The sequence below is a fragment of the Carcharodon carcharias genome, chromosome 14, assembly GCF_017639515.1.
Source record: "Carcharodon carcharias isolate sCarCar2 chromosome 14, sCarCar2.pri, whole genome shotgun sequence".
In the NCBI taxonomy this organism is placed as follows: Eukaryota; Metazoa; Chordata; class Chondrichthyes; order Lamniformes; family Lamnidae; genus Carcharodon; species Carcharodon carcharias.
Genome location: NC_054480.1, coordinates 22,765,829 through 22,788,631, shown reverse-complemented (window position 1 = coordinate 22,788,631; position 22,803 = coordinate 22,765,829). Strand labels below are relative to the sequence as shown.

Sequence of the window (22,803 nt, the reverse complement as noted above, 5' to 3'; positions counted from 1 at the left end):
CTAGCTCAAGAATGTTCTTACCATTACATTTTCAAAGTGGCAGTGCTTGTTGTTTACCAGTGGGTACTAAATAAGACCTGGCCATTGTGCTTCTAGTCTTTTCCCTCCAGGGCACAAGTTATCCACTGAAGATGGAGAAGCTCTTGATCATGTTGAAAGTGATTCAAGTTTTGTTTTCTACTTCTCACAGGATGGGAAAATTGAAGCGGAAGACTTCACCAGTCGGTTATATAGGGAGCTTAACTCCTCACCTCAACCTTATCTTGTGCCTTTCCTGAAGGTAATTAATCATTTGTCTTGGTGTAGTACATCAATATTTTTCATATTTGGAGGAGATAGTTGTGACTATTTGTACTTTCCACCTGGTAAGTGATCCTCTTATGGGAACAAGATCAGTTTGAAAATACAACTATTATGCTGGAAATGTTTACTTTTGAGAAATGTATTATCAGGTTTAGTTTATATTCTACAAGAACCATTTCTTGATATCAGGCTCACTCAGTTGACATTTTCTTAAATTATTAATTTATGGGATGTGGACGTTGCTAGCTAGGCCAGCATTTATTACCCATCCCTAGTTGCCCTGGAGAAGATGGTGGTGAGCTGCCTTCTTGAACCATTGTTGGTACATGTGGTGTAGGTACACCCACAGTGCTGTTAGAAAGGGAGCTCTAGGATTTTAACCTAGGGACAGTGAAGGAACGACGATAGGTTCCAAGTTAGGGTGGTGAGTGACTTGGAGGGGACTTGTGCTCGTAATTCTGAACAAAATCTTTCCCATCTCATCTTCTTGGACAATTAGGATGTGCATTTTATTGAAAATGGTGCATTTTACTCTTTTCAGTTAGATTCCTTTTAAGAATCGTGGTTAAAATCCTTCTACTAATTTCACTGAAACAAATGTCAAGTTTTGCACAGCCCAAAATGGTAACTTAACCGATCTGACTGAGAGTGAAAGTTGCAATCATCTTGGGTATACAGTACACATTACAGAAGAGTTTCTTTTTAGAGTTTCTTTCTTTCCTCCCTCCCCACAATAATGCATACAGTGAAGCAGCTGCTCTACAAATTTAGCCAGTCCTGCTTCCAGAGTACCCGGAACCAGTAAATAGTTGAGTTGATCTTAACAAAGTATCCAGAAATTAGCAGCATTTTAAAATGGATGATCCAATTAGTACAACTCAATTACACAAAGAAATTTGTAATAAGATTAGCACAAATATTTAACCATTCTCTGTTTTTCTAGCGGAGTTTGCCAGCCTTGCGCCAACTCACTCAAGACTCGCAAGCTTTTATTCAGCAAAGTCAACAACAATCCTCAACTCAGACTACAACAGCGTTGACAGCAGTAGTATTAGGAAACACTGTTCAACAGCGACCTGTAGTGCGGACAACTACGGCTACAGCAACAGTAACTAGCACCCTCCAACATCCTGTGCTAAGTTTAGCACAACCTGGACAGTCAGTGCAAGCTGGCAAGGTAGGACGAATCAACACAACTGCCACATATAGCGTAACTATAACATCTATACATTTGGCATGTTTCAGGCATTGTTATTACCATATTTTGTTAAGGATTATCAATGCAGATGTAGCCTCAGACAGATTTTCTAAGTAAAGTCTTTAATCAACACTAACTTGTAGTTGAGCTACTTTTTAAAAAAAATTTGTTTTTAGGATTCAAGACCACTGGCAAGGCTAGCGTTTATTGAACATCCCTAACTGCCTTTGAGTAGGAGGTGATGAGCCGCCTTCTTGAACTGATGCAATCCACGAGCTGTAGGCACATGCACAGTGCTGTTAGAGAGGGAATTGCAGGATTTTGACCCAGCAACGTTGAAGGAAGTGAAGTTCCAAGTTAGGATGGTGTGTGACTTGCAGGGGAACGTGCAGGTGGTGGTGTTCCCATGCATCTGCTGCTCTTATCTTTGAAGGTGATAGAGATTGTGGGTTTGTAAGGTGTTGTTGAAGGAGCCTTAGCTAGATGCTGCAGTGTACCTTGTAGATGGTATACACTGCTACCAATGTATTCCATTTACAATCATGAGGTGAGAGAAAATTTTATTTTAGACAAAATCATGGGAATAAGAGATGATTGAGCAGTATCAGCCATGTAACATTTAAGATTCTGTTGCATTTCTTATTAGCTTACTGGTTTAGACTATCATCCTAAAGTGTATTAACTGTTGTGCAGTTAAATAAACTTAGTTTTTAATATACAAAGTTCTGTGCAAGATCTTTCAAATTGCCTAAATACTAAGTGGTTAAAAGAAAATTGTGCAAAGTGTTTAGACCACACCTGGAATATTGTGTGCAGTTCTGGTCTCCTTATCTGAGGAAGGATGTTCTTGCTATAGCGGGAGTGCAGCGAAAGTTTACCAGACTGTTTCCTCGGATGGCAGGACTGACATATAAAGAGAGATTGATAAAGGATCTTATAGAAACCTATAAAATTCTAACAGGACTAGACAAGGTAGATGCAGGAAGGATGTTCCCCATTGTGGGGGAGACCAGAACCAGGGGTTACAGTCTGAGGATACGGGGTAGACCGTTTAAGACTGAGGAGAAATTTCTTCACCCAGAGAGTGGTAAGCCTGTGGAATTCGCTACCACAGAAAGTAGTTGAGGCCAAAACACTGTATGTTTTCAAGAAGGAGTTAAATATAGCTCTTGGGGCGAAAGGGATCAAAGGTATGGGGAGAAAGCAGGAGCAGGCTATTGTGTTAGATGATCAGCCATGATCATAATGAATGGCGGAGCAGGCTCGAAGGGCCGAATGGCCTACTCCTGCTCCTATTTTCTATGTTTCTATATTTAATTACCTTAATTGTAGCCATTGTATTTTTAAAATCCTATTGTTTAAGAATAAACACCCTGACTACTATAAAAAATAACAGCAACTGTTTACTGTCCTATCCCAAAATTAAAGCATTACTGATCACTATTTGTTAAACTGTTTTGGGGATGCGGTTGGAACAAGTCAATATTTTTATTATTTTGTGCAATTACATGGCCATCACGTTGTAGAATGTTAGAATTTTTTTTCACCCACCTCTGGCAAGGTCGTTATTAATTGCCCATCCCTAATTGCCCTTGAGAAGGTGGAAGAACTGCCTTCTTGAATGCAACTCAGCAGCTTGTTTGGCCATGTCAACTACAGCGTTGTGGGTCTAGAGTCACATATTTTCCAGATCAGGTAAGAATTTCCTTCCACAAAGGACCCATATGGGCTTTTAGGGTAGTTTATATTACCGATCCTAGCTTTTTATTCCAGAGTTATTCAATTGAATTTAAATTCCCCAGCTGCCAGGGTGGGATTTGAGCTCATGGGTAGAATTTAGTGTGTGCGATGGGGGTCCCCCTCCCAACGGTTGGAGAACCCTGTGTCACTTTTCTCCAGGTGGCCTGATGTTATTTAAGTGCAATGATGCACTTAACCTGGGCAGCATTGGGCCTCCCACGTGATCAAGGCCCCAGTTGGACAGAACTCCTGCTCCCTGGGAGCTGCCGGTCAATCAGAGCCCAGCAGCTCTCCATTGCTGGCAGGGATTATCGCTGGATAGCTGGAGATAGGTAATTGGGGCAGGATGAGGATTGCAGGGAATGGGTCACTGGCGTAGGGGGGAGGGGGGCAGATGCAAAAGCAGGGTAGGTTGCTTTCAGCGGCCCCTGTCTCTTCCCGATGCAGGCTCCTTTGATTAGGCATGGAGCGTCCATCAACGAGGGACCCATCTGGTAGGTCACTGGCAAACGCAGCAGGGTTTGCTGGGCAGCATGGGGGATCTTTGTGAGTCCTATTAAATCCCTGTGTGGTGACTTGCAATTTAAAAAAAAACCAGCCAAAGCAAGTGTTTTTCCACTGGCACACATCACTGAAATGAAACCTTTTTGAATACCAAATCTCTTTTGAAAGTTGTACGTTCATTAACTGTTAAAAGTGATTTTTCATTTGTTGGTTCAGGGATAATTGGATTTAAGTGGCTCAGTAATGAGCCTAATTGACATCCCACAACCAGCGGGCGAGATTCCCGTATTGGGCCCTTGTTGTCCCCCACTAAATATGGGACAGTTTTTCCCACCACTGGAAATTGGACACAGTTACTCCCATCCAGTTCTCCTGCCCTGCCCTCTGCCATACTGACCGCTCTAGTGGGCTCCCATCAAATTCTGCCCCATGTCTCAAGACCATTATTCCAAGCCCCTGGATTACCAGCGCAGTAACATAAACATAGCATAAACATAGTTTCAAAAAACTGTTCAAACCAGAATTATCTCCTTGGCTGTTGTGGGAACAAAGCTGCAACAGTAGAACTCAGATTTTATCCAGAAAGAAGTCAAATTCACTCAGAATGTCACTCCAAATATTCATGTAGGTGAAAAATATTCACAATTGGTTGCTTTGTACCCATTTTTGTAAATCTGGTTTTATTAATTTTGGGATTGCATCTGTTTAAAATGGTAATATTTAGAGTAGTTGCTGGAGACTGATGATCATTACCATCCAAGATTTTTAAAACTGCTTATTTAGACTTTAGTTTAAACTAATGCATATATCCTTCAGGTTGTTCAACAGCAGCAAGGAACACTGGTCAGACCGCAGGTAACACTGACACAAACACCGATGGTGACACTTCGGCAACCTCAGAATCGTATCATGCTAACTGGTCCTTCACAGGTGCAATTGAAGCAACTTCAGACAGGTAAATATGAATGTTTTTATACCTCTTTAAAATAGTAAATGTAAACATCAAAGCTACAGATCAATTTAGATCTGTTTACTAAGGTACCGATCTATGGTCGGCATTTGTTTTTCTTTACCCCGTGCTTCTTTAATAAGAAACCTTTTTGAAGCTGATAATTGAATATTTTTTGCTTAAAAATCCTTAAAGAAGCCTTTTAAAATTATTAAGGTTGAATAGGAAATACACACCAGCTCAAGCGTAGCATTGAAACCGTGTCAGAAAACTATAGACCTGTCATTAAAACACATTAATCCACTGTGGCTTTACACACAGGGAATGGAGACAAAGTGTAAATATTCAGCAGAAAATGTAGAGGTAATTGGACCAGGACATATAGATGTAATTCAGTCCCCATTTTAAAGTTGTGGATTTTGCCCTGAACTTTAATGTAATAGTTTGATAAAATAAGATGGTTTAGGAAGCAGAGAAAAGTACAGTTGGTTGCAACATAGGCGTTTGTCCAGAGTACAGAGCAAGGAGTGGCATGCAGGTAGCACAGAGCTAGTGTGCTACAACAAAATTGGCAAGAGGATGCAATTACAATGTGACAAATAATTTCCCGTAGACTTTCATAGATGTTTACAACACAGAAGGAGGCCATTTGGTCCATTGTGTCCATGCCGGTCAACACTTGAACATGTATGACAGAATTGTAACTCTCAAGACACTTAAGAACATAGAAAATAGAAGGAGTAGGCCCCTAGAGCCTTCAGTAAGATCATGGCATAAATTCTACCTCAACTCCACTTTCTTGCTCAACCCTTGATTTCCTTGGTGTCCAAAAATCTATTGATCTCAGTCTTGAATGTCCACAATGACTGAGCACCTACGGCCCTGTAGGGTGGAGAATTCCAAAGATTCACAACCCTAACTTCATGCATAATTGCTTTCAAAGCATAATGACTGGCTTATGTGCATATTTTGAGCATGATAACGAGCAAAATGAATTGAGCAGCCATCAAACTCAAATTTGTATATTCTACCCCCACGCTGCAACACTGTCTATTTTGGGGGAACTTGGATTCTTGTAACATTCATCTGCAGTAGTGATCCAAAGTACATTTTTGATATTTATAAAATTTATGCTGTTTTTTAAAAACTTATCTTTAGGAAGTCAAATCAGCTGCCTTTATCAGACAAATTGATTGAACGAAGTCTAAGGTTACTAAACAATCCACTTTAAATTAAGCCCCATAGATTGTACATATTAAAACAAAAATGATTTCATCAAAAGCACTAGCCTTCATCTTTCAGACTAAAATATTGGAATGCTTCAGAATCTTCAAACCACCGCTTTTGTTTATCGGAGTTTTTTTTTTATTTGGTTATGGAGTGGTGCAGAGAGAAAATTAGCATTAATATGTTGTGTTCATACAAAAACAAGCCAGTTGGAAATGTACCCTAATTATTGCATAGCATTAAAAATTATACCCAAATTATTGCATAGTATTAAAAATTATACTGAAAGTAAAAACATTTGAGTGCAAAAATCATGACGTTTTTTCAGAAGCTGATAAAAGTAGACATCCTTTTCGATGTCCTTTCCAATTTACATAAATATTTTTAGTAATGTGGCAGTTTTTTTTAGCATGACAATTAGTCTAGTCTGAGCACACAATCCATAGAATGAAATGCCTTATCTATTTCCTTCTGCATTGTCTGATCATGGTCAGAATAGTGGCTTCTCTTCCTACTGCTACACAATTTACTCTTGGAGGTCCAAGGATGAGGATCCATCCTGGGCCTTCCTTTTCCTCTTTTATATCTTTACTATTGGTAATACCATCATAGTAATGGGATCAGCTTTCATGTCTACTTTGACACCCAGCTTTCGCCACCACCGCTTTCTCCTCTATTACCTTGATGCTGTCAGATTGATTTAACTGATATCCAGTTTTGGATAGATCACTGTTTTCTCCAGCTAAACATTGGGAAGACTGAAACAACCACTTTGTTAAACCACACTTTTGGTGATCCGTTTGAGTTCATATCTTGTTCATCACAACACTACCTGGTGTCATCCCTGTAAGATTGCCTGCCTTCCCTCCTAAGTAAGGTGTCATAGATCCTGGATACTGTCATAAAGCATAAATATTCCACACTAAAGTACATCTAACTGCATGACAGTAAATCTGATTAAGTGAATATTAGTATAATGACATGGATTTTACCAACACAGTTACTTTTTTTTTGCAAATAACTTTGGAGATTCTTCTTTACCTAAAATAACTGAGGGTGTTGGCACATTGAGGAACTTCTGGTAATAACACAAGATAATATTTAGGAGATGTACTTCATTAAATGATAGTGAATGGTCTTTTCCTGCCAGAAAAAAATATTTTGCTGTTGTCATCCTCAAAATGACACGGCTTATATATAGTTTGTTGTTCAAAGTGATGTAAGTGTGCATTTGTATCTGCAAGTTAGATAACCAGGCCCAACAATTGCTGTTACAAGTAAAATACTGTGACCAATTGAGTTGGAGAAACTTGCTGGACACAAGTGTGTTTAACATAATTCTCCATGATTTTACAGTTCCTGTTATGAAACAGACAGTGGTGCCAGGAAATAAAGCTGGTCTGACTTATTCTGTCCAGACTTCTGTTGTTCAAAAAAACAAACTTAAAGAAGCAGCAGCAGCAAGTGGCTCTTTCAGGTGAGATGTTCAAGTAAAACCTCAGGAAGGAATGAATGATACTTAATATGGAAAAGATTGTTATTAAAATCTCAAGACTTTATTCCAAAAATATGATTGATATCTGCATTACTTAACTACTAGTAAGTAAATATTTATCTGTCATTAAAACATATATGACAAAGTTCATTTTAAAGACAACATCCCATCTCTAATTCTTTATAATAAACTTTACTTTCATTTCTGATCCCTCGGCCTTTATCAGGTTACTTAATTAGGACAGTATTCCATATCTGGATGCTTTGAGGTCGATTAGTACATCACAGCTAACAATCTTGATTTAGCTCTCAAGGGAAGGGCAGAGGATTCCATACAGCAAGAAAGTGGCAGGAATGAGTTGTGTTCCATTAGGAAGGATAAATCTGGCTGATTTAATTTTTGTTCTTTAGATGTGGGCAATGCTGTTAGGGCTACATTTATTTCCTGACCCTAGTTGCAATGCTTCTTGAACCATTATAAATCTCTATGGTGATGGTACTCTACATGGTAAATTACCCAACATGCCTCCCAAGATCTAGCAGTGGAGTGATCCTGAAAGCAGGTTCCCAGCACTGTTAACCAAAGAAATCTAAATGGGGAACTCTTCCTTCCTGCTGAACCAGATAAATGTAGTTTAACAAATCTATGCATCTTAGTTGAGTATTACATGAGCATTTGCAGTTTACTAAAATGTAGATTACTTCTTATAATGACATTAATGTGTGGATGTGAAATTTTCTAGGGATGATGATGACATTAATGATGTGGCGTCCATGGCTGGAGTTAACCTTTCTGAAGAAAGTGCACGCATTTTGGCAACAAATTCAGAACTGGTGGGCACTCTGACGAGATCATGTAAAGATGAAGCATTCCTGTTCGCTGCACCATTGCACAGAAGAATGTTAGAAATAGGTAAAGAGATATCTACCCATTTTCACAGTATGGATATCTTCTTAGTGAAGGAACTAGTGCAGTAAGGAGTCTTTTCCAAATCCAAACATCGTTTTCTTTCAGACTTTTTTAAAAAATTAATCCCCGGGATGTGGATCTCAGTGGCAAGGCAAGTGTTTATTGACTGTCCCCAATTCACCTTGAGAAGGTGCTAGTGAGCTGCCTTCTTGAACCGCTGCAGTCTGGGTGTTATGGACTCTTAGGGAGGGAGTTCCATGTGATGAAGGCACTCCCTGCAGTGCCAGTAGATAGGGAATTCATGGGTTTTAACTCAGCTATAATGAAGGAATGGTGATATATTTCCAAGTTAAGACGGTATGTGACTTGGAAGTTGTGCTGTTCCCATGAGCTTGCTGCTCTTGTATTTAGATGACAGAGGTCACAGGTTTGGGAGGTGCTATTGAAGAAATGTTTCAAAGTATCTCTAAGGAAAGTTTTAGACGTAACAATCAAGGAGAAACTGAAAATGCATAAGCGAGGTTAGATCTCTTAATCAGCCAACAGTCCTGTCCAGCAACAATTGCTAACTAGCCATGGCAACACTGTTTTAGCTATATGCACTATTTGAAGTGGGTACACCAACAATACAGCTAAATGTAATTCAAATGTGTATATTTACTTAACAGACATCTACCATCATTCAGTAACCAAGGAAATAAAGCACTCAATGATCACAAAACACTTGTGCACTGCTTTTCATCTTATCATTTTACCAACAAACACACAAAAGGGCCAAAGTACACATATGTACAGTGTGAATGAGCATTGAAATCACATCCCCAATAATGGTGTCTCTTACTCGTTTTATAAAATGTGCTAAAGAGAAATTTAATTAGCCACATATGGACTCCCAGTTAGCCACATGCAGCTGGTGGCTGTTATATTGGACAACACTAACCTAAAAGAACAATACGCATCAGTAAAAGGGGACTGCTTTATTGATACAATTAAGAATATTTAACCTATCTAAAAGGTATTTCAACTTTTTTTGGGAACAGGTAAAAAACATGGAATTACCGACGTTCATCCTGATGTAGTAAATTTTGTGTCACATGCCACCCAACAGAGATTACAAACGCTTGTAGAAAAAATATCTGAAGTTGCACAGCAGAGAAACATCTCATACAAGGTGAGTGTAGAATCACTTAAGTTTCTTTTAGACCCAATCTCATATTTAAAAAAAAATATCTGAGCTGCTTCATCGCTCCTATCAACAAAAGGTTCATAAATTAAATGAACTTGCATCCCTTTTTATGTTACACTGGTCAGTTGCAAGCATTTGCTTAATCTTAAGACCTCTATAAACTGCCCCTCCACCTTTCCTGAAAGTATTAACTGACATTGGGATATAATTCAATGGGTATCAGTGACACCCCCACACCAACCCCAGATACCTCAAGAATGGACATACTCCATGTGTGGAACTGGACAGTTAGTGGTACCAGGGAATCTGATAATGGAATCAGAACCAAGTCTGATCCTCTCCTCAATTAACGTCCATTTGTTACTTGCGGACAAGCATTACTGATTTGCAATCAGGAGCAGAAACTAGCTGATCATTCCCTTCTCCAGCCTGGGACACTGAGCCCGCTCTTAGTACCTTTACTGCCACCTCAACTAACTCACAATAAACAGGAATTAAAAGTTTGTAATGATTGTAATGAGGTACTACAGTACCTCTTGGAAGATTTATTGGTGGAATGTTCAAATTTTTACTTAGGTCACACTAGCCACAGCTATATTAAAAATCTATTTTTAAAAAATGGTAAATCAACACTACATTGAAATATGTAAAGTCATTGCACTTAAAGCAAAACAGAAGACACATGAATGATGGTTTTAAAAATTATTTTTGTTAGGAGTTGTCACCACTAATATACACAATATTTCTCTTTTTCAGCTCAGGGTTAAGCACAGAGTTTAACAACTATTTATTTTTGCTACTTCATTTATTATTAGCGAGCAAAGTACTGTTCCATGGGGTAGAAGGACAATGAACATTTTTCCCTTATCCAGCACAATTGGACCATGTATCAGAGGTTTTAATTGAGATGTTTACAGGTTGAAATGCTGCTCTTCCCAAACCTGAATAAAACAACAAACTGGTGAAGGGACAGTCTGTTTGTCAAGGTTTCTATATAGGAATTACTTCACACCTTCTGCAAACAAATAATTTCGGTTTACTTTTGATTTCAGGAGGACGACAGGTATGAGCAGTTAAATGATGTAAAGTCACAGCTCAAGTTCTTTGAACAACTTGATCAAATAGAAAAGCAGAGAAAAGATGAACAAGAAAGGGAAATTTTAATGCGAGCAGCAAAGGTAAGCAACGTTAAAGGAATTTAAGTGAAGTCAAACAGAAGGGGATGTTGTAGAAATGCCTTGCTAAAGTTAATGTGGCACCAAGCATTACATAATCGATGGTGAGCCAAAGTCAACGCTGATACAAATATATGCACGTACTCGACCTCAGTACTTGTGCACTTCAAATGCAGTTGCTCTTAGCCAATGGTGCTAAACAAATTGAAGGTCTTCTGTCACCAGCTTAAATGGTTAAGCTGGTGACAGAAGACCTTCAGTTTGTCGCAGCTGTTACAGTAGACGTAGATTCACCTCTTTTGAGGTATATGTTTAACAAGTTGAAACAAGGACCAGCACAAGCTATACAGTGCAGAGGATATTGAATTGGCAGGTGTGTACCAGTGTGATGTTTGTGCCTATGCAAATTACATAAATAAATATAAAAATTGATTACATCACCTGCTAGGCGTCAGCACCTGGAGTTTCACAGGCAAGCTTTTAAAAGAAATGTGTGCTCACGTGGCAGATGACCCCATTCGGTTGTGAAATGGATGAAACAAAAGTAACTATTGCAATGAAATGACCAAGAAAGCTGCTAGATTGTTGTAAGATATGACCTGAATCATTAATGTCTGTCAGAAAAAAAAACCTAACAACCTCAAATAATGTGGCCAAAATGTTACACCTGTTCTGCACTGCATTGGCCTGGCAAGGCACTTGATTTAAGGTAACTGTGGATAGGCAATAAAAGCAGCCTGGCTTTGCCAGCATCACCCAGACTTTGTGAATACATGGGGTTTAAAAAAAAGTTGCCCTACCCAAAGAAATCCTTTGGGTGTAACAATTTTGAACTTTTCATTGTGGTAAAGTAACATAAAAGTGTATAAAAAAGTACAGTCCCCACCATTGACACAGTCCACAGTTATCATGGGCAGCTACCTGTATCAGGAAAATAGAGTTAATGTTTTTTTTTATTGCCATCGGAGTCAATTACAAAGCTACCTTAACTTTTTTATCAAATCACTATATCGTATTAATTGTGCCAGTTATTTTTGGCCATACTCAGCAACTTAACAGGCTCTGCTGATTCCAAGCAAATCGGGTCTTCAGTTTCAGTCAACTTGTTTAGTTCCCTGTTGCTGGTATACAGGTTCAAAAAGCTGCTGAGTTCAGGAAAAGTCAGGTCTTCAAACAGTTTTAATGAGCTGCTCACACTTAAAGTACTTGTGAAAAAGTTGTGTGATAAAGGTTTTTCTCATGTCACATTTGCTTCTTTTGCATATCACTTTAAATCTATGCCCTCTCATTCGTGATCCTTTTACAAGCGGGAACAGCTTCTCCCTATCTACTCTGTCCAGCCCCCTCATGATTTTGAACTTCTCTATCAAATCTCATCTTAGCCACCTTCTCTCCAAGGAGAATAGTCCCAACCTCTCCAATCTATCCTTATAGCTGAAGTTTCTCATCCCTGGAACCATTCTTGTAAACCTCTTCTGCAATCTCTCCAATGTGTTCACATCCTTCCTATAATGTGGCACCCGGAACTGTACATAATATTCCAGCTGAGGTCTAACGAGTGTCTTACATAAATTCAGCATAACCTCCCTACTCTATGCCCCTATTAATAAAGCCCAGAATACTATATTGTCCCCTGCACACCAAGATCTAGATCATTAATATGTATTAGGAAAAACAAGGGTCCCAACACTGACCCCTGGGGAACTCCACTACAAACCTTCCGCCAGCCTGAAAAATATCCATTGACCATTATTCTCTGTTCCTATTTTTCAGCCAATTTTGTATCCACATTGCTACTGTCCTTTTTATTCCATGAGCAATAACTTTTCTCTCAAATCTGTTGTGTGGCATTGTGTCAGATGCCTTCTGAAAATCCATGTACATCACATCAACAGCATTACCCTCAATTGCCTTTTCTGTTACCTCTTCAAAAAACTTCAAGTTAGTTAAACACGATTTCCCCTTTAGAAATCCATTTATGCTCTTCCTTAACAACCCATATTTTTACTAATTTTTTTCTAATTCTATCCTGAATAATTGTTTCCAGAATCTTGTCCACCACTGAAGTTAAACTCACTGGTTTGTAATTGCTGGGCTTATCCTTATGACCTTTTTTGAACAAGGGCGTAATGTTTGCAATTCTCCAATCCCCTGGCACCACTCCCAAGTCTATGGAAGAATGAAAAATTATGGCCAGTGCCCCTGTAATTTCTGCTCTCACTTCTTTCAATATCCTTGGATGCATCTCATCCGGTCCCAGTGCCTTGTCAACTTTAAGTACCAACAGACTATTCAACACTTCCTCCTTATCAACTTTGAACCATTCCAATGACAGAGTTTCCTTGTCTGTTACCATGACCTCCTTGGTAAAGAAGGATACAAAGTATTCATTTAGTACCTCAGTCTGGCCACTTTGTCCATGTGTAAATTCCATTTTAGGTCTGTAATCGGCCCTACTCGTCCATTTGCCACTATCTTTGGCTTTTGCATTGTGAAATCTGTTATTAATAGCTGCTGCCCTCCTCCCTTTTATAGACCTTTCCTTTTGTTCTTCCTGCCCCCTCCTCCTTCCACTGGCTTAAAAACTCTTACATTTCCATCTTTCTCAGTTCTGTTGAAAAGCCATCGACCTGAAATGTTTCTATAAACAGGTGCAGCCTGACTGCTGAGCATTTCTAGTGTTTTTTGTTTTTATTTCAGATTTCCGGCATCTGTAGTTTTTTTTTTCTTTATTCTTTATTGCTGGCGAGGTGTGACAGCTAACTGTGATAACTGTGGACGGTATCAATAGAGGGGACTGCACTTTACTTTTCTATACATTTGATGCCCATCCCTAATTGCCCTTGAATTGAGTGGCTTGCTAGGCCACTTCAGAGGGCAGTTAACTCCATTGCTGTGGGTCTGGAGTCGCAGTAGGCCTGGAGTCACTTGTAGACTATTAGTGAACCAATTGATGACAGCTTCATGCTCACAATTACTGAGACTAGCTTTCAATTCTATATTTATTAATTGAATGTAAATTTGGTCCTGTGTCCCCAGAGCATTAGCCTGGGTCCCTGGATTACTAGTCCAGTGCCCGCCACCATCTCACCTTCCTTTTGTAACAGTGGGCAGAATTTTGCCCTCGGCGGGCGGGCGGCCGAACTCTGCCACCAAAACGGGGCTCGCTGCCATTTCGAGTGGGTAGGCCAATTAAGGCCCGCCCAGCGGCCTGCCTGACAGGAAGTGCTATGCACTTCCTGTGCAGGGGTGGGGGGGATAGAGATTCACCATCTGTCAAAGAGCGCACTGCTCCCTGAGACCAAGTGCTGTCTCAGGGAGATTACTGACAGGTAAAAAAAATGCCAAAAATAGAAAAATATTAAAATTATTAACATGTTACCTTCATGTGACAATGTCACACAAGATGGGACATGTTAATAAGAAACACATAAACTTTATGAAACTTTTTAAAAACGGACATGAAACCTCATCCTACCAGTGGATGAAGCTTCATGTATAATCAGGATCCCACTGGGGCTCCTGGCCTACCCCCCAGCCTCAAGGTTGGACGGGCAGGTCTTTAACAATCTTAATTAGCCTGTCAATGGCCTTAATTGACCATTGACAGGTTGGCGGACAGACAGCTGATTTCTCTGTCCGCCCACCTTCCCGAAAATTTAAAGGGACCGGGATGACATTGGGGTTTTCTCCTGACGTTATCCCACGTCTTTTCCCGTCGGCAAGCGGGCCCCAGCCCCAAATCACTTACTGGAAAATCCTGGCCGGTAAATCATTGCAGCTCAGAACTTAAAGTAGAAAGACATTGATATGAAGTTTGTCTTGAAAGATGTAGTGATTTGTTAGAATCGTTACAGGAATTTTTATTTATCAATCACAACCCCAGTATGTTGGAAAACAAGTGCTGAGTTGTTTTACAATTACCATTTTATTTCGTTTCATCATCAGTCTCGCTCCAGACAAGAGGACCCAGAGCAACTTAGGCTAAAACAAAAGGCCAAAGAGGTAAGAATAATCCTTTATCTCCCCTCCCCACAACAAAATGCTGTACTAATTTTGTAGGTTGTACAAATGACAATTATAGGAATGCACTGGAAAAGCGATACCTATAACAAAAGAAGTGAAACATCTACTTATATTAATTGGTCTGAGATCAGGCTTAATTGTAGATACAAATAATGCAGTTAAAATGTTGAATTGGCAAGCATATACAGGAAGATTTCACAGACTTTTTATTAATCAAATTAACATGCACATCCTTGTAATAGATGCTTTGTACAAAGATAAACTGAATGGCGTTGCTGGAACAGTATTTTGTTAGTATAGATTTTACTCTTAATTTCAAACCCCCTAAAGAATACACTTCCGAACCATATTTAGTGACACTGGTGTCTTGACTGTTTGGCTGGTTAAAGTGGTCACAGGCTTTAGAAAAAATAATGGCCTCCAACATATTAAAAAGTCTTGAATTTAAATTAAACACTTACCTCACCAATATCTGTATAAGGGATTTCACTGCTCGATCAGATTACTTCATTTATTTTACAAGCATAAAATGAACAAAGTACAAACTAACTAGGAGATTTCTCAAAATGAAGTAAACCTACCATTATGTTCAGCATTGTTTAGGTAAGTGATTTTTGATTTTACGAAGTGACCAGTTTTTATTTGCAGAATCAACTCTGTTGCTGGTTTCGATGGTGACAGATTTCAGAATCGGTTATGTTTCCTGTGATATCATGCAATGCAGGAATATTAGTTATATTTGTAGATGTTAGCTTGGCCTCGTTCATCTTGCATCAGAGTCAGAAGGTCGTGAGTTTATGCTCCATGCCAAGGCATGAGCTCATAACCTAGACCGACACTTAAGTACAGTACCGCGGGAGTGCAGCATTGTTAGAAGTGCCTTCTTTTGAGTGGGGTGTTAAATAGATCTTGCTTGTTCAAGCAGATGTGATATCTGATGGGAGGGAGTTCTTCTGGTGCCTTGGCCAATATTCTTCCCTCAATCTTTACCATTAAAAAGAGATTAGTTGATTATTTGTCTAATTTGCTGTTTTTGAGACCTTGCTGTATGAAAATTGGTTACTGCATAAGCAACAACTGCAATTTCGTTAAAAAGTAATTCATTGGCCCTGAAGCGCTTTGGGACATTCAGAGAACATGAATATGGCTCTATGTAAATTATTGTGCTTGCTATCTATATAACATGATCTAAAGCTATCATGGATAAAACAAAGAGCAATAGTTTCACATTAAATTAGTTTTGAATCGTAACAAAAAAGCTGGATGGACTCCCACACTCTATCATTTGTAAACTTGAGGACATCAAAAACTCTGCTGTACATGTTTTAAGTTGCACTAAGTCCCATTCATTTAAGACCCCTGTGCTCGCCCACCTACATTGACTCTTGGTCAAGCAACATCTTGATTTTTAGATTCTCATTCTTGTTTTCAAATCCCTCTTGGCCTCACCCCATCTCTATTTCTGTAATCTCTTTCAGCCTAACAACCTTCCAAGATATTTATATTCCTCTAATTCTGGCCTTTTGAGCATCCCCAATATTAATCTCTCACTTCTGGTGGCTGCAGCTTCAGTTGATATGCCCCAAGCTCTGGAATGTCCTCCCCAGACCTCTCTTCCTTCCCCTTTAACACATGCCTTGAAACCTGCTTCTTTGACCAAGCTTTTTGTCACCTGACCTAACATCTCCACATGTGGCTAAGTATTTTATAATGTCCCTGTGAAGTGCCTGGGGACATTTTATTACGTTAAAAGTGTGATATGAATATAAATTGTTATTGTTGAACAAAGAATGGTTACAGCACAGACGGTGGCCATTTGGTCCATCATGTCTGTGCCAGATCCCTGAAAGAACAACTCAACTAGTTCCTCGTGTTGTATTGCTTCTCCTGCCAATCTGCTTAATTCCGTGTCTCCTGATTCTCAAACCTTCTGATTTTGAACACCTCTGTCAAAAATTTCCTATCAGTGTCATCTTCTAAGGAGAACAACCCCAGCTTCTCCAATCTATCCACATAACTGAAGTTCTTCATGCCTGGAACCATTCTTGTGAATCTTTTCTGCACCCTCTCTAATGCTTTCCCATCCTTCCTAAAGCACGGTGCCCAGGATTGGACACAACATACTTGAGGTCGAACCAGTGTTTTACAAAGGTTATCATAACTTTCTTATTTTTGTACTCTATGCCCCTGTTAATAAAGCTCAGGATTCCATATGCCACATTAACCACTTTCTCAACTTGCCCTTCCACCTGCAACGATTTATGCACATATTCCCACTAGGTCTCGGTGTTCCGTTTTAGAATTGTACATTTTATTTTACGTTGCCACTTCCTTGCTCTTCCTACCAAAATGAATCACTTCACACTTTGCATTACATTTCTTTTGCCACCTGTTCACCCATCCCACCAGCCCATGTCCACTTGAAGTCTATCACTATCCTCCTCACAGTTCACAATACTTCCAAGTTTTGTGTTATCTGCAAACTTTGAAAACATATTTAACAATTTCGAGAAATTAAAATTTTAAGCTAATTAAGACTATTTGCTCATCCAGCATTTATTGAAATTGAACCATTTATCAAATTGTAATGCTATAAATTCATTCAAAACATTAAATATTTTCATATGAATAATTGAACATCTCTTTGATTCCCAGATGCAACAACAGGAATTGGCTCAGATGAGACAGAGAGAAGCCAATTTAACTGCATTAGCTGCCATTGGCCCCAGAAAGAAGCGGAAGGTTGATTCACCAGGGCCTGGAATTGGAGCTGGGACAGAGGTACTGTATAAAAATGTAATACAACATTTTAATGCAACACATTTAAAAGCAGATGATTTTATTTGTCAGTTTTAAGTAATGAGAAAAAAAATCTTATTTTTCATTAATGCTATTAGATATTTGAGTCAAGAATTTCATACAAAAATATATATAATAATAATCAGTTTTTGTCCGCCCAGACTGTTTTTGTTGGTTTGTTTAAGGGGTGCATTTATTTGGGTTTATTTGGTGGGAGTTGCCTGCTGCACACAGAGGCATGGATGGCATGCTGGCGTCTAGAGCACTTGATGCACAAGCAGCTGCCAACGGTTGTTTGTGGGGGGGGTGGTTGGAAGGGGATTGGGGGTTATTGGTGGAGAAAAAAAGCTGAAGGTAATGGGAGTCCAACAATAAAGTTGCCTTGCCTGGAGCGATTGTTTCTGTGAGGGGATGGAATTGATGGGAGGAATGGATTGGCATGGGATGCAAAGAGTGGAGGGTGAATGAAATGATGGAATTGGTTAAGTGTGGTAAAATGGCGAGGACAATTATTTGATACAATTTATTCTTCAAAAACTATTCTTTGTGCTAAAAATAGAGATTCACTGGATTTGAATGAAAAGGTTCTACAAAAGCCATTGTAGAATCGGCATTGATTCTATAGATGACAAATTTGATAACAGTCTATATCCTCCAGAGTTTCTACACAGCATATCTCCAATGAGCATGCCACCACACAAACTTAAGACTCAAGGAAGGAGCAGTTATAAAGTTGCTACAAAACTTGAAACCTAAACAAGGGGCTGGATTTTCATCTCGGAGGCAGGAATTGGGTGGCAAGATCTTCCAGCAGTCATGGCCTTAATTGGCCTGGACACAGGCCTGAGTCTTGTTCACACCTCCATGCAGCTGGTGTAAAGCCCAACAGCAATAGTCTGGATGTTGAGTGAGTCATTAATATGCACAGGTCTGGTTTCCACCCATGCTGTTTCCCTCACTGCTCAAAATGGCGTTGGGTGGAAACAGAGGTAAGATTTCTGGCCAGCTCATTTGGCTGCCATGTTTTTCTTGCCATCCTGCCTTTGTTTTGTCCTATTTCAGAATGGCAAAATCAGGCCTAAGGATTTTGTCATGGAACAAGATTGGTAGTTTGGAAGCTTTTTTCTTCGATCAATGCTGAAATTATAATGGGCAAATTCCAAAGAAATATTGTTTATTCTTGAATAATATTGAGCCCATCAAATGTAAACTTGCCTTTTCAACTCAGGAGAAAAGAATTCCAAATTAGACTTTCATATAGACCAGTCACAAGGTCAAATTTTTGAAAAATTTTGTGTTTATATTCCTGGGCCTGTTTTGACACAGACATAGCTTTATGTAGCTTTCCCCAGAGTGAGAAGGTTTGATTCTATTAAAGCATTTGGTGAAAGAATAACTGGAAACCCTGTATTTAAATAACTACAGTTGCAATAAAGATACTAATGACCTCAAAATGTTTTGTGGGTCTTGCTCACTCAGCATAAAGCTCTTTCAAATCCCTTTCTCTGTAATATCCCCTGCACATGCCATTCAGACAAAAATGACCCAGGCATCTCTATCTGAAGCACAAACTTGTGGGAAAAGGAATATTTTCTTAGAGGCAAATGAAAGGACACAACTCCAACTCCTTACTCCCACTGCATTTTATTTATACTAACTTACATATTCAGCTTTTTAATATGAAATCTGTCGAATACTATTACTTAAAGTTTTAATCAAACTTCAGCAACTCACTTCAACAGTTTAATTTTGCACAGAGAAAAATAGTTAATTTCTTGGGGTTACTACAATTTCAGCTGTTTCTATTTTTAAGAAACACACAAAACCTAAATATAATTAATTAAAGCAATAACTTCATAGGGAAAAGTTTTTTCTCACTTGTTCACCAAACAAATCCATATAGTTAACCCAACAAGTAGTTCTTTAAGTATATTATACCACAAATATGCAAGCTTGAGTGCAGAATTCAGGTAGCAACAAATACATTAACAGTATGAAGTTAAAATATCTCACTCACAAAGCAAATGTCAGGTTGGAGGTAACGAGTACGTTAGACAAAGGAGAGCCAATGGATGTTATCTACTTGGACTTCCAGAAGGCCTATGACAAGGTGCCGCACAGTAGGCTGCTCAGTAAAATAAGAGCCCATGGTGTTAGAGGCAAGGTACTAGCATGGATAGAAGATTGGCTGTCTGGCAGGAGGCAGAGAGTGGGGATAAGGAGGTCCTTCTCAGGATGGTGGCCAGTGACTAGTGGAGTTCCGCAGAGGTCAGTGTTGGGACCACAACTTTTCACTTTATACATTGATGATCTAGATGAAGGAACTGCGGGCATCCTGGCTAAATTTGCAGATGATACAAAGATAGGTGGAGGGACGGGTAGTATTGAGGAGGCGGGGAGGCTGCAGAAGGATTTGGACAGGTTAGGAGAATGGGCAAAGAAGTGGCAGGTGGAATACAACGTGGGGAAGTGTGAGGTCATGCACTTTGGTAGGAAGAATAGAGGCATAGACAATTTTCTAAATTGGGAGAGAATTCAGAAATCTGGAGTGCAAAGGGACTTGGGAGTCCTCATCCAGGATTCTCTTAAGGTTAACTTGTAGGTTGAGTCGGTAGTTAGGAAAGCAAATGCAATGTTGGCATTTATTTCGAGAGGACTGGAATATAAAAGCAGGGATGTGCTGCTGAGGCTTTATAAGACTCTGGTCAGACCACATTTAGAATATTGTGAGCAATTTTGGGCCCTGTATCTCAGGAAGGATGTGCTGGCCCTGGAGAGGGTCCAGAGGAGGTTCACAAGAATGATCCCAGGAATGAAAGGCTTAACATGTGAGGAACGTTTGAGGACTCTGGGTTTATACTCAAAGGAGTTTAGAAGGATGAGGAGGGATCTGATTGAAACTTACAGAATACTGAAAGGCCTGGATAGAGTGGACGTGGGGAAGATGTTTCCATTAGTAGGAGAGACTAGGAGCGAAGGGCACAGCCTCAGAGTAAAGGGAAGACCTTTTAGAACAGAGATGAGGAGAAACTTCTTTAGCCAGAGAGTGGTGAATCTATGGAAGTCATTGCCACAGAACGCTGTGGAGGCCAGATCATTGAGTGTATTTAAGACCGAGATAGATAGGTTCTTGATTGGTAAGGGGATCAAAGGTTATGGGGAGAAGACGGGAGAATGGGATTGAGAAACTTATCAGCCACGATTGAATGGCAGAGCAGGCTCGATGGGCCAAATGGCCTAATTTCTGCTCCTGTGTCGTATGGTCTTATAGTCTTATGTCGTCACAGATAAAGTTGCTGGGATTTGAACTGGTGGATTTCAGAACCTTCCACTATTTTCTACTTCTGAGTTTACAATGGAAAGCAATATGTTATCCATTCTTTTTCTCTGCTGTAGGGGCCCAGTACGGGCGGGACACCAGGTGCCTCTGGAGTTGGAACAGCTAGGCAGTTCACACGGCAACGAATAACGAGAGTCAACCTCAGGGACCTTATCTTCTGCTTGGAGAATGAGCGTGAGACAAGCCATTCACTAATGCTGTACCGTGCATTCCTTAAATAAATGTCCTGGGTTGATTTGTTTTGTTTTTTGACCGAGACAACCTTCTGCCATTTCTTTTTCTTTGCATTTTTTGGGGGGGATGGGGTAAGGAAAGAAAGAGATGTAGAGGTGGAGAACAGCTGGAATTCTGAAAGTGGGAGAATGTTTTAAATGTTCAGCTTTACATTAACTCTTATGTTTTTAAAGTTTTGAATTTTAGTTAGAAAACTGAATACAGCGAGACCTGTGGATACTTTATTTATAAAATAAAAATGTCTGATCACTTCTCGTCTCCTGACTGAGTGGCCTTCTTGCCAAACAAGCCATATTTAAAAACTGATTCTGATTTCACCAGTGTATAATTTGCCAACTTTTTGGCAGATTAGTAGCAACTTGAGACATTTAAGTATTCTGTTTTTGAATCATTTGGCTTAAAAGACTTTGAATTATATGGGTCTGAAGCTAACAACCTTGGATCATTTTACCTTCAAGGACATGGAGCAAAAAACCATTTTCATTATTGTATTTTTTATCCACTTCTCATCGTTTCCATTCTTTTGCTGTATTTTTCTCAACTTAGCCTTTGTAAATGTATGGTTTGTGAAGAGTTAGGAGAGTTTGTTCAGTGGTAACTCTGCAGTTCTCACCATGTGATTTGCATGTCAGAGGCTTTCCTTGGAAGCCTTTAAGAAGGGTTTATTTTGTGAATGTTGTAGGGCATTTGTAAAAAGAAAAAGATGCTTTTTTTTTATTTGATACAATACATGATGCCGTAAAGGATTTTAAAAAAACTTTTCTGCATAAATATACATTACTTGCACTGTGTTGGCTACCTAGCTAATGTAAAACTTTAGTTAAAAAATCTAAGAAATGGTGAATTGTGAAAGGATTGTTACTTGGTATGAATCACGTGTAGAAAAACAATTTGCTGGTGTCTATCAGTGAGCGAATAATTTGTACATAATTTTGGCACATAACATAAATTGCTATGTAAACCGTAATTATTTTGGTAAAAAGACTGTATGCAAGCTATGGGCCTACTTAATGGTAACCAGAGCAATGTCCCTTCTTTGTATCTATTTTTTTATAAAAAAATACTAAATTTTTCTTTATATTTTCAGAGGTTATTGTATTAAATGATTGTCTATCGATAGGACATTATGATTGTAAATACTTTTGCTTTCTTTGTGTGTAATTTTATGTTGTTTAAAGAAACATTTAAGATGCTATTAAGCTGATGAGTTCTGTGTGTAAACTGAAAACTAATCAGTATTTTTACCAATGCCTGAAAACTGTTACACCCTTGGTCTTTTACAAATCCTGTCTTTCCATTTTTCATGTAAATTTTGCACAGTTACTTGTTAATATGTAAATATTTTACTTTCAAAAAAGGAAGTTTTTAATTACTATTGTTTTATATAGGATTGAAAGAGAATTAACTCCTTTATTAAAACAATGAATTTATCTGTATTTTGCTTTACTGTCTTTCTTGGCATTTGAATTCACTTTTCAAAGTTTAAGGATATTAGTTTAGGTTATATGTTTCTACCACACTCCTGTAACCCTAACCCTAATTCAGATTTCCAACATCCAGAGTATTTTGCTTTTAAGCTTAAAAAAAACATGTATTCCTCAGTTTAAAAAAAAATGCAGCATGCTGAGGAAGCAACTCTGTGGTGAAGATTTTTTGCAAGCGCATGTGAAAACAGCATTATACTTTACCTTATTATACAGCATCATTTTAGTGATTTA

The 22,803-nt window shown here is 39.0% G+C and overlaps 1 protein-coding gene across 1 annotated transcript in view; it reads left to right on the top strand.

Annotated features, from left to right (window-relative positions):
• LOC121287324 (transcription initiation factor TFIID subunit 4-like) overlaps positions 1–22,521 on the top strand; it is a 76,911-nt gene extending 54,390 nt beyond the window's left edge. The window contains exons 6-15 of the mRNA XM_041205104.1: positions 191–280; positions 1,247–1,480; positions 4,562–4,700; positions 7,278–7,398; positions 8,159–8,328; positions 9,366–9,496; positions 10,564–10,689; positions 14,635–14,691; positions 17,368–17,493; positions 20,908–22,521. Of these exons, the coding sequence (XP_041061038.1) occupies positions 191–280; positions 1,247–1,480; positions 4,562–4,700; positions 7,278–7,398; positions 8,159–8,328; positions 9,366–9,496; positions 10,564–10,689; positions 14,635–14,691; positions 17,368–17,493; positions 20,908–21,072 (1,359 nt within the window). The 3' untranslated portion in view covers positions 21,073–22,521. The remainder of the gene's footprint in view (positions 1–190; positions 281–1,246; positions 1,481–4,561; positions 4,701–7,277; positions 7,399–8,158; positions 8,329–9,365; positions 9,497–10,563; positions 10,690–14,634; positions 14,692–17,367; positions 17,494–20,907) is intronic.
• The last annotated feature ends 282 nt before the right edge of the window (positions 22,522–22,803 follow it).